Raw genomic sequence first — 12,168 nt, 5'->3', positions numbered from 1 at the left:
CACTATGGATAAAGAAGTTTCTCCTCATCTCTGATCTAAAAGATATTAAGAGGAATATACAAGATATTACAATATATAAAAGATATTAAGAAGAATAGATAGAGTGGACAGCCAGCGCCTCTTCCGCAGTGTACCACTGCTCAGTACAAGAGGACATGGCTTTAAGGTAAGGGGTGGGAAGTTCAAGGGGGATATTAGAGGAAGGTTTTTCACTCAGAGAGTGGTTGGTGCGTGGAATGCACTGCCTGAGTCAGTGGTGGAGGCAGATACACTAGTGAAGTCTAAGAGACTACTAGACAGGTATATGGAGGAATTTAAGGTGGGGGGTTATATGGGAGGCAGGATTTGAGGGCCGGCACAACATTGTGGGCTGAAGGGCCTGTAATGTGCTGTACTATTCTATGTTCTATGTTTAAAGGGACATCTTTTCTACATCCTTATTGAGCTGGGATATTATTAGCACACTCCTTTTTCTGGAGGTACAGGTGACCCACACATTAGGTCACAGTTTGGGGCACCAATATCTCCAGTGAGTTTTTTTTAGAGTATTTAGCTGAAGCAAGGAAGAAAAGCCAGATATCTAATTCTTCCTGGTAAATTAAGACCATTTAGGAAGCAAGAATTCACATATTTCCTGTGCTCCCATTAAACTTATTGGGTTTGTTTCCTGGGTTCTCTGCAAACTCATCTGCATCGCAGAATCAATTAATATACGACTGTGACATCAAAAGGCAATGAATTAAAAGTGGGTTGGGGTAAGAACAGGAGTGACATCTAATGTCGTGGTTTCTTGAAATAACCAGGAGACGCAGAAGGTTCTTTGAGAAGTTTAAGCCTTTATTTGCAAACAAAAGCTGAGACAATTAATGAGCGTGTCACTAATTGTCTGCCGAGCCTAGTTCACAGTATTCTTTATAGTAATTTCTTATCTTGGTTTCATTGGCATATACTTGTTCTAGTGCCTTGACTAGTTCTCACACCATCACACGATCCTGTCTCGTCTACTCCTTGGAACACGTGTCCCCCTTCCCGGCCTTGACTGGTTTTCATACCATCACACCACTCCACGATCCCGTCTACCACCGTTATCTCTACATGCTTACTTTCACTGTTAGCTACATTCTCAAGGCACTGATGTGTTCAATAGTACAGAGACAATACAGAGATTACATTCTGGTTGATAAGTTGGATACATAGTAAATAGCAAACTCAAGGCTGGTCACATAGTTCTGGCCACACAGCAAACATTGCAACTTTATTTTCCAATACTAATAGCCTGGAAAATCTGCCCTTTGGGCACCACCTAAGTCCAAAAGATGCAAAACTATCAGAGTTTTGCTGTATTTAAAATATAATTTAGAGGAAATGCCTTGTTCTCACAAAATGTCCAAGGCTTGTTCTGTAGTATTTGACCCCTTGGGCCTCCTGGCAAAGGCCTTATATATACTTGTCTTAGGCCTTCCATGCAGCATTGCTTTAAATTTCCCTTTCAGTTGTATCTTAATTTCTCACTAAGGAAGTGCAGGAACATTTGTAAATAGATAAAAGGGAAAAGAAAAAAAAATTAGATGGAAAATGATGTAGAAAATATTTTATAAACATAAAAATTATAAGGATTACGATCTGCCTTGTAGAGGCAGAGGGCATGACTGATTGTCTTTTTTATACATTTTTTCAAAAACGATGGATTAGATTTACTATCCCTGTGATATGGGTATCTGAACAAGTTCTCAGAACATTATTAACTTCAAAAGTCCCGCATCACTTTCTGAAAGGAAAACCCCACTTTCAGATGGAAGCGACCTTTTTGGGCATCCTGGAAGGCAAAGTTTTATCATGAGAGTAAAGAAAGGAACTGGGAGAAGCAATTCACCTCCTTGCTAGGGGCAGGATGGGAAGAAGTGTAGTCAAGGTCACTGTGGAAGTCAGTGGGTTTGTAGAAGATAATCTGTCCCCAGGGATGGAGATAAGAGAGATCAAGAAAGGGGAGGGAAGTTTCGGACTTTGAGGGCAGGTTGTAAGTTGGTGGCAAGACTGATGAGCTCCTCATAGGAGCAGGAGCGACACCAATGCAGTTGTCAGTGTAGCAGAGAAAGAGCTGGGGAACATTTCCAGTGCAGATTGGGAAAATGAATTGTCCCACCTGGTTGACAAAAAGGCAGACATAGCTGAAGATCATGCCAATGCCCATAGCTACATGTATAGACTGCAGAAGTGGGAAGAGGAGAGAAAGAAGTAATTAAGGGTGAGCACCAGTTCTGCCAGGTGGAGAACCACAATAGTGGAGGGGAACCGGTTGGGTCTGTTGTCAAGAAAAAGTGGACAGCCTTGTCTTTCCTAATGGAGGATGGAAGTATACAGGGGACTGGAAGTCCATGGTGAAAATAAGGTGGTCAGGGCCATGGATTCAATACATGGGATCACCAGTTCAATGGGGTGGGAGGAAGTGGAAACAATGAGGATAAAGGAGAGATTTCCAGAGATGATGAGGTCTATGATGGTGTGGAAGATGGTGGCCTGACCTTTCTTGGTAGGTCCCTGACTCAGTGGTGTACAAGAGGTGTCATCTGGGTCCAACTAGGTTGGGGTCAAGACGCCAGATTATAACATCACCATGTCTGCAGGTTTGACGTCGATCGAGGTTGAGATTAGTGCGTAGAGAGTGGAGAGCAATGCATACAGAGGGAGAGGGGTCAAGACAGTTAATGTCCTGTCAGTAGTTCGAGAAGCAAAGATCCAGAAGGGACAGAAAGCGTGAGTGGGGGCGTCCAAGAGGAGGAGGAGGGCTGAAGGGAACCCTTGCCACACAAGTTCGATCGGAGACAGAAGCGAGTTAAAGAAACATATTGGCACATTGCCTGTAAATAACACGCTGACTCTTCCCTCTATCCAAAGAAAAGGGGTGAATACCAAAGCAATTCCCAAAGGATATCTATTCAAAATAATAGCGTCACCGTAAAACTTATGTCGGCACTTTAATCAACACTGATTAAACAGAACATGAGCAACTTTCGCAGCAGTAGGCACGGGAACGTCTTCCTGGTTAACGTCACTGCTGTGAATTGGCAGGGTCGTTGTCCAATCAGCGCACGGATTTGTGGTCAGGCGCATCACAGTTGGAGTAAACGGTGGCCAATCAGGAAGGGGAAGAGGGGCAGGACGTGAGCGGGCGGCCGCGCTGAGGGCGGAAGGTGGGTGCTGGGGCGAGACGGGTGGGATGGGCGGCTTTGAGACTTGGTGTTTCGTTAAGGTGACTGGCGACGACCTCCTTGCCCCCGGATGGAATAAACACCGTGTGTATTCTGGCCGGGTGAGCTCTGTGTTGGCGGTAGCGCAGCGCCGTGCCGGGCTGACAGGCCGCAGGTCGACCTCTAGTGTCTCAGCCCCACGGGTGGCGAGACCTTGCTTGGCTTGAGGGCACGATGCTCGGTCACCATTCCCCCAAAACCCAGCTGGGCAGAAATGCTTTATTGTGCTTTACTGAGGGTATAAGAGCCCTGCCATTTTAACATCATTAAGACCCGTACACAGCTGATCCTGATTTATGTCAATGTTGGACAATGGGGGAAGAAGGTATAGCATGGAGAACAAGAAGGTTGTATGTGTTTTCCAACCCGCAGAGTCTTGGTCAGAAGATCCTGCTTTGATGCAATCAAAAGAAACCAAGGTCCAAGACCTAAACACAAGAGATTCTATGGCTGTTGGAAATCCAGAGTAATACACACAAAATGCTGGAGGACCTCAGCAGGACAGGCAGTATTTATGGAAAAAGAGTAAAGTCAATTTTCGGGCTGAAGACGAGGAAATCTGCAGATGCAGGAAATTCAAGCAACACACACAAGATGCTGATGGAACGCAGCAGGCCAGGCAGCATCCATAGGAAGAAGCACTGTCGACGTTTCAGACTGAAGCCCTTCCTCAGCCTGAAACACTCGCACTCTGTTCCTCTCCACAGATGCTGCCTGACCTGCTTAGGTCCATGACCTTTAAGAATGCACTGCAGAGGCTTTATAATGAATCCAACTCTTCATTGTTGGTCATATATCATGATTGAGTCAAATTATCTTTTGGTAAAATGAGTGGATGTTCTGTTTTTCAGACTAATTTGATTAAAATATTTTTGACAGTTGCAGTCTTGCATTGTAATCAAGAGGCAAGTTTGAGAAGTCTTTAAAGTTTGGAATACTTGTAACTAATTTTTCTTTTAAAACTAGTATTTGGCTTAAAAAGGATCTAGTGCTTTTTTTTTGCAAAAAAGCCAATATTTGACTTCTTTCCCTTCCTGAATCATAAGGCTATTAATACGAAATACACCATTTTTCTGAACTGAAGTATTTCATCTGCAGATTTTCTTGGGTTGACACTGGAAAGCCAGAGTAACACACATGAAGTACGAGAGGAACTCAGCAGTCAGGCAGCATCTATGGACAGGAACAAACAGCTGACGTTTCGGGCCGAGACCCATCATGAGCACTCAGCAGGAAATGCCATCTGTTTATTCCTCTCCGTAGATGCTGCCTGACCTGCTGAGTTCCTCCAGCATTTTGCGTGTGTCTTTCTGAAGTATTTCAGTGCTGGTGAGATATCCTGGTGAATCCACAATGTACCGGTATATTTTCTTTGTCCTGGTCATTTTTTAATCAAACTATGCAGAACTGAGTACCCGGTCCCTTTTTAATCAAAACTATGCGGGACTAAGTACAATTTGTCATTGCTGAGCAATGAGAAACAATGCAAAGGTGTAACTATTACTAAGCTGCTGACTTCAGGATTTTAAAAAAATAAAAGTGGAGAGGAACTCTGCAACCTATGTGGCAATTCTTTTTCTAGTTTCTGTCAGTTTAAAAATAAAACCCTATGTGACTTTTTTTAGAGGATGTTGTAATGTAGTTTTTGTAATGGAGTTTTTTTTTGTATTCTAATTGTGAAAAATAAATCTCTTAAAATTTTCTTTTGCTGCAGACATCATGTGGCCTATTTTGTGGAGTGCCATTCGTATGTATGCTCCCTATATAACCTTTCCGGTGGCTTTTGTTGTTGGGACAGTGGGCTACAATATAGAGTGGTTTATTCGTGGGAACCAACAACAGCCGGTTGAGGAGAAGAGTATTTTTGAATTGCGTGAAGAAAGGAGGCTGGCTGAGGTTACGAATAAAGACTGCACCCAAGTTCTAAGCTTGAAAGATAAACTTGAGTTCGCCCCGAAGGCAGTGCTGAACCGGAATCGGACAGACACAAGCAATCGTAGCTAGCCTGCAACAACTGAAGCATTGGAGCAATGGTCTGTCTCTGAAGTAGAGCTTCTGGAGATTAGTGGAGCAATGTTATTGAGTGTATACACCTGCCTTCCTGACTTGCCACCGTTCATGTAAGGCGTCCACCTCGAGCTTGTTGCCTGGATTTTTAGTGGTGAAAATCCTCCATTCTCTAAAAACTAAGAAGCTCCTATGGTTGTGTATTTAAGTGAATTTCTTAGAATTGCAATTCTTGTGAAAAATGTATCATTATAAGTCAGTGAAAAAGTCTGAATTCATGGCTACTTGTGAATCTAATTAAAATGCATTATTGCTGAATGAGATTGAAGTTTTGCTGCATGAAACCTTGACTAAATTGAGTAAATCACAGGATAAGTCCTACCAATAGGGGGAAAAAGCCTTTTTTAAAAAAATTACATTTCTTCTTGAGATCTTTCATTTACAAAATACTATCTGAACAAACTATTTATCCATCAAAATTAAAGGAAATAATTGCAGTTTTCTCATGCCCCTCAGCTTTGAGTGGGATGTTGAAGCCAGTGAAATATTTTTGACATGTAATATTTCCTGTAATGTAGGAAACACAGACATTGATTTATATACAGAAATGTCCCTCAGTCCATTAGTCAAATACACTACTTGTATGCTAACTCAGCAGTCCGTAACCCCCATCCCAACCCTTCTTTCCTCTCACATTCAGAGTTTTAAAATATCTTTTATATATCTATGAGATCCCTTCAAAAGATAATTCATTGTTAGGTGTTATAATTCTTTTACATTTCATAAATATGATCTCCAGCAGTAGACTTTGTTAGTTTCTTTTGGAGCATATATGTCAAACTCAAGGCTCGCGGGCCAAATCCGGCCCGCGGTGGAATTATCTTTGGCCCGCGAGATAATATCTAATTACTATTAAAGCTGGCCCCAGTAATCGAAGCGCCTATGGCGTATGATATGGCTAATGCTGAGTTTATTCAGGTACCCGGTTTTCAGGGTTTTTAGTGTTTATTCGGCAGTCTTCTTCATAAGAAACGGAATTTGTAAAGTGAAACACTTTGTAGTTATAGCAGAGACTGAGACACATGAGAGCAGGCTGAAAAAACGGAGGCAACGAAAGCTGCGTTCGCACACGTCCGACTGATCCGGCCCGCATGAAGCTGCATTTTGCTCAATCCGGCCCGTGACCTAAAATGAGTTTGACACCCCTGTTTTGGAGAGTACAAGGCATGGCTGTCGTAAAAATGAGGGTGGGGAACACATGGAAGATTTTACAAAATGCACCTAAGCAACTTTGATTTTCCAAAGCAAATTGGTAACCTCTAAGGAAGCAAAAGAAAAAAAAAGTATGTCGGGAGTGCTCTGGAGGACAGCAAGCAATCATGAGGAAAGAAGCAGCATTTCAAGTCAGTGACCATGCCTCAGGGATATTGTCATGTCTGCCATTAATATTAGGAATTTGAATGTACAGTTCTAAGTGTTTCCTTAGCATGTTGATAACCAAGGTATACTTTGTTTTATCGATATACAGCACGGAATAGACCCTTCTGGCCCTTCGCTGGTACTGTAAAGCGTTGTGCTGATTACCACACTACCGTGCATTGAAGGCATTACAGTTGTATACAGAAAAATAAATAAACTGGATGCGAGCAATCAGAATTACGTATTTAGTTTAATCACTTGAAACATAGCTGTCTTATCATTACACTTTAAGCCTCTCTTTGAATGCATTGTTGGAAATGACAGGCTGAATTGTGCTCAGAGAATGTGATTCAAGTTATGAACTAGTCAAGTCAATAACTAGTCGAGTTATTTAACTGAGCTTTATGACCAAGTACATTTTCTGAAAATGACCATTGCCGCATTTGTTACAACTTAAGTGTACATATAGGATTGACTGTTTCATGTAATACACGTCGCCTGCTGCAATTGTCGTCATGTTGAGAGACTCCTGGTTGCAACAGATGAGCTAAGGACCATGTTTTCAGGAGGATTTTGAGGAACATAATCCTGCTCCAGCTTTCAGTGAATAAATATTGTAATTGAGTTACATGCAGAAAAAATTTTTTTAATTTGATTTATTTTTCAAGACATCACATATTTTGGGTAATATTAATAAGTGTTCTGTAAAGGCGAACTGGATATCTAGAAGAGGTGGAAATTGCATGTGAATGGAAAAATCTGTTGCGGTTTTACTTAACGTAAAATAATGAACTGGTAGTGCAGATAATTTGAGTGCTTTTAATATACCTACTTATCAGCTCAAAAGTGATTTCACTACAGAATGTAGTGCATTTGTAATAATTTTCTGAAGGGTATCAAATTAATGTTTTATTAGGATGACTTGGATAAATACAGATAATGCTGGTTTGTGTTCAAATCACAACATGAATCATTTTCCAATTATATTGATAGTGATATAAGCTCCTGGACAATGAGCTTTTGTGCCTTTCAAAGTGAGATCAAATTGCTGAAATCATTGTTATTACTTGCTGAATTTTTAATATATATTTTGAATTCATACTACTGCAGTTTTGAAGGTCTGCTGTATATGACATTAAACACATGCTGATGAAAGTCGCCACTGTTGCTGTGTATCATATGGAAACAATGCAGGACCATAGGGGTACAGCAGTTAAATTTCCATGCAATTAATCCACACAGAAGAGTACAGCACTGGAACAGGCCATTCAGCCCCACAGTGTTATAGCAAACCAGCTAAACAGCAAATCAAAAACACCCAAACACTAATCCCTGCTATCTACACCCTCCATCTTCCTTACATCCATGTGCCTATCCAAACATCTCTCAAAAGCCTCTAATGTTTTTGCCACCACCACCATACCAGGCAGCATATTCCAGGCATCCACGACTCTGCGTAAAAAAACTTAACCCTCACATGCCCCTTGAACCTACCCACTCTCACCTTCAATGCCTGCCCTCTGGTATTAAGCATTTCAACCCTGAGAAACATACTCACTGTTCACTCTGTCTATGCTTCTCATAATCTTGTAAACCTCATCAGATCTCACCTCAGCCTCTGATGCTCCAGCGAAAACAACCCAAGTTTTCCAGCCTCTCATGATAACACGTGCTGTCTAAACCAGGCAGCATCCTGGTACGTCTCTTCTGCACCCTCTCCAAAGCATTAACACCTTTCTATAATCCAGACTCCTAAATACAGAGATGAGTTCAGCTCTGACCACCAAGCTGTTGGAATTTACATTTAGTTAATAATCTGGAATTAATTCTTAACACATAGCATTTATGTTGATGGTGAAAAGCTATTGAATCAACGTAAAATCTCGTCTACTTTATTGATGTCCTTCAGGAGTGGAAATTCACCTTTCTTGGCCAATCCCATCCCTCGTGTCCTAAACTGACGGAATAAATTTGGATGACCAATTTGGCATTAACTTTGACCCTGAATTGGGTCATGGGGTTGTGGGGATTGATGGCTAAATTGGACCAGCTGTCCCTCAGACAGGCAAGTCAGAAGCAACAATGTGCTGGAGGAATATTCAGTTACTCAAGCAGCACCTGTGGTGGGGAAAGGATTGTCAACGTTTTAGGTTGAAACCCTGCACGAGGACCCTCACAGATTTATTTATTTGGAAACCCGCACGGAACAGACCCTTTGAGCCACACCGCCTAGCAATCCCCCAATTTAATCTGAGGCTAATCATGGGACAATCCACACTAACCAGTTAACTGAAGGAGATCTCCACGTTCATGGGGAGAACGCACCAACTCCTTACAGACAGCAGTGGGAAATGATCCTAGGTTGCCTGTATTGTAAAGCATGCTAACCACTACACTTCATGCTCCCCCTGCCTTACAGTCAATATGCCAGACCTACCCTTCATAATCCTTTGTCCTTCTGGCAGCACAGTAGTTTACAGGTGGGGGGGAGGTGCCTTAATATCAGAACCAGATCTCATGAAGTTTCATGACATCTGATCAAACATCAGCAAGGAAGCATAATGTATCATAATTTAAAGCATTTGTATAATGTTGCCTGTCATTTTCCTACATTCCAGAAATAAAGACCTAACCTTGCCAATCTCTCCTTATAATTTGAATCATCCAGTTCTGGCAACATCTTTGTAAATCTTTCATGCATTATTTCCAGCTTAACCATGTTCTGGAGTGGGACAATTTTGCCAATACAATGGAAACCTGTGTCAGTATTCTCCATTGAAGTTCTGAATGTTTCTGGCTCTGAGAACTGAGAATTCCACTCTTTACTTTTCTCCATGTTGCATATTCCTGACATTGCACTGGATAGTCAACACCCAATTAAACAACAAGTTTTCATTACAATGGGAAATAATATCCTTTCAACACTTAAAAGAATATGCCAGTCAAACACTTCTCATTGTGATTTTATAATGTTGAAATGATTTTTTCCTCTTCATTCTGGACTCCAGATCTTGGCAGGAGATGATTGAACGTGGATTGTGTAAAAGAGTGTGAGTAAGAGGTTGGAATTAATAGAAAGAAGGCACCTGCAGGAAAGAATGTAAACTGAAGATCATGTCAACCCAGACTAGATGGGCCAAATGTCCTGTTTCCTTGCTGTAGTACTCTATAACTCTAATGTTGCCTGGATCAAAACCAACTTTGGCAAAAGACAAAAATATTTAGCAGTAATTGCTATGAGGTTTCACATGAACATTATAACCATGACAGATATCTTGAATAAATACAGATCTTTACAAACTCATAGGCTTGTCTCGCCAACTGATAAAAAGACAATAAGGTAATGTAATGTGAAGTCAACAGGTAAAACTAAACAAAGGGTCGTTTGTCGTTTATCTTAGAAGTAAGCATTCTGCCTATTCAAAAAGGAGGTTTTGAATTAAAGTTTTGAGCTGCTGTTAAAATGTGGAAATTTTAAAATGTTTTATAATCAAAACATGAAAATAAATTTCCCAAGGCCACAAAACAATTACATCATTATGATTCCATTATTTAAATATATGTAATATCAATTAGCAATTAATTTAATATTTTCCTGGCAACTTAACATTTTGGTTCCCTTGCCACAAAGGAGGAAACTTAACATTTTTTAGTCAAGGTTAACTGAAATATTCATAATGAATTGTTATTTTGACCTCTGGATAAATGATATTCGTTTAATACCACAAATAAGAAAAGTTGTGAATATGACACCTTTCATGAAGTAGCTTTTTTAAATTCCTTTTTCTACGGATATTTTCATTTACTTATCTATTCCTTTCACTTTGAAATCCATCTGAGTAAAAGCAGAATAATAAACTCTGTAAAACCAGCAGTAGTGATGATTGACGTTGCTTGCAGTCATCAATGTGATCCAAGGTGCACTTGATAAAAATCTACACTTGGTGTGAAAAAAACAGCCTCTTGTCTGAGTCAGACCAGGAAATAAAATTGTACAAAATAATGACATTCTTTCATCTAAAGTAAAATTAACGTCATATACACAATACTGATTGCAATTGTATCTAAATTACTTCAAAACTAAACTGTAAAGTGCCAGAGTTTTTACACTCAATTGCTGCTTTACGAGGTACAGGAGAGAGGAAGCTGGTGTGGTCTTCTGCTGCTGTAGACCGTCCACTTCAAGGTTTAACGTGTTGTGCATTCAGAGATGCTCTTCTGCACACCACTGTTGTAATGTGTGGTTATTTGAGTTACTGTCACCTTCCAGTCAGCATTAACCAGACTGGCCATTCTCCTCTGCCCTCCCTCAATAACCACAGATCAGCATTTTAGCCCTCAGAACTGCTGCCCACTGGATTTTGTTTTGTGTTTGCACAATTCTCTGTAAAATACAGACTGTCAAGAGTGAAAATCCCAGGAGAACAGCAGTTTCTGAGATACTTAAACCATTCCCGGCACCAACAAGCATTCTATGGTCAATGTCACTTAGATCACATTTCTTCTCTACTCTGATGTTTGGGTTGAGCAACAACTAAACCCCTTGACCATGTCTGCAGGCTTTTATGCATTGAGTTGTTGTCACAGGATTAACTAGATATTTGCACCACTATGCAGTTACAGATCCAGGCATCCCAGAGTTCAGAGTTCAATTCTGGCACTGGCCTATGAGGAGTCCCTGCATGTCCGCCCTGTGGAATGCATGGGTTTTCCCTGGCTCTCCAATTTCCTTCCACAGCCCAAAGATGTACCGAGAAGGTTAATTGGTCACTGTAAGTTGTCCCATGATTAGGTTAGGGTTGACCGGGGTGCATCATATCTCAAAGAGTCGGAAAAGCTTATTCTGCACTGTATTGCTAAATAATTTTTTTTTAAATATATAAATTAATGAGCAGGTTAATTAAGCAAATTAATGAGTGGCCACTGAGATGTATTTTGCTAAGGTTTTGTGTTTTTTTAAAAAAATTATTAACAAATTGATCTGGATGTGGGGGTAGAAGGGTGGGTTGGCAAGTTTGCAGACGACACAAAGGTTGGTGGTGTTGTAGATAGTGTAGAGGATTGTCAAAGATTGCAGAGAGACATTGATAGGATGCAGAAGTGAGCTGAGAAGTGGCAGATGGAGTTCATTCCGGAGAAGTGTGAGGTGGTACACTTTGGAAGGACAAACTCCAAGGCAGAGTACAAAGTAAATGGCAGGATACTTGGTAGTGTGGAGGAGCAGAGGGATCTGGGGGTACATGTCCACAGATCCCTGAAAATTGCCTCACAGATAGATAGGGTAGTTAAGAAAGCTTATGGAATGTTAGCTTTCATAAATCGAGGGATAGAGTTTAAGAGTCGCGATGTAATGATGCAGCTCTATAAAACTCTGTTTCGGCCACACTTGGAGTATTGTGTCCAGTTCTTGTCGCCTCACTTTAGGAAGGATGTGGAAGCATTGGAAAGGGTACAGAGGAGATTTACCAGGATGCTGCCTGGTTTAGAGAGTATG

At 40.9% G+C, this 12,168-nt stretch overlaps 1 protein-coding gene across 2 annotated transcripts; it reads left to right on the top strand.

Annotated features, from left to right (window-relative positions):
* Positions 1–3,110: 3,110 nt before the first annotated feature.
* Positions 3,111–5,573, top strand: smim12 (small integral membrane protein 12). Of its 2 annotated transcripts, none has more exons than XM_073034699.1 (2): positions 3,111–3,191; positions 4,963–5,573. In XM_073034699.1, exon 2 carries the CDS (start codon positions 4,968–4,970, stop codon positions 5,250–5,252), a length of 285 nt encoding a protein of 94 aa, XP_072890800.1. In that variant the 5' UTR covers positions 3,111–3,191; positions 4,963–4,967; the 3' UTR covers positions 5,253–5,573. The 2 variants fall into 2 exon arrangements, with proteins under 2 accessions (XP_072890800.1, XP_072890801.1); XM_073034700.1 differs by lacking the exon at positions 3,111–3,191 and adding an exon at positions 3,289–3,310.
* The last annotated feature ends 6,595 nt before the right edge of the window (positions 5,574–12,168 follow it).

This window comes from Hemitrygon akajei, chromosome 32, assembly GCF_048418815.1.
Source record: "Hemitrygon akajei chromosome 32, sHemAka1.3, whole genome shotgun sequence".
In the NCBI taxonomy this organism is placed as follows: domain Eukaryota; kingdom Metazoa; phylum Chordata; class Chondrichthyes; order Myliobatiformes; family Dasyatidae; genus Hemitrygon; species Hemitrygon akajei.
The sequence above is the reverse complement of the archived record's forward strand: the minus strand, read 5'-3'. Positions and strand labels throughout refer to the sequence as shown.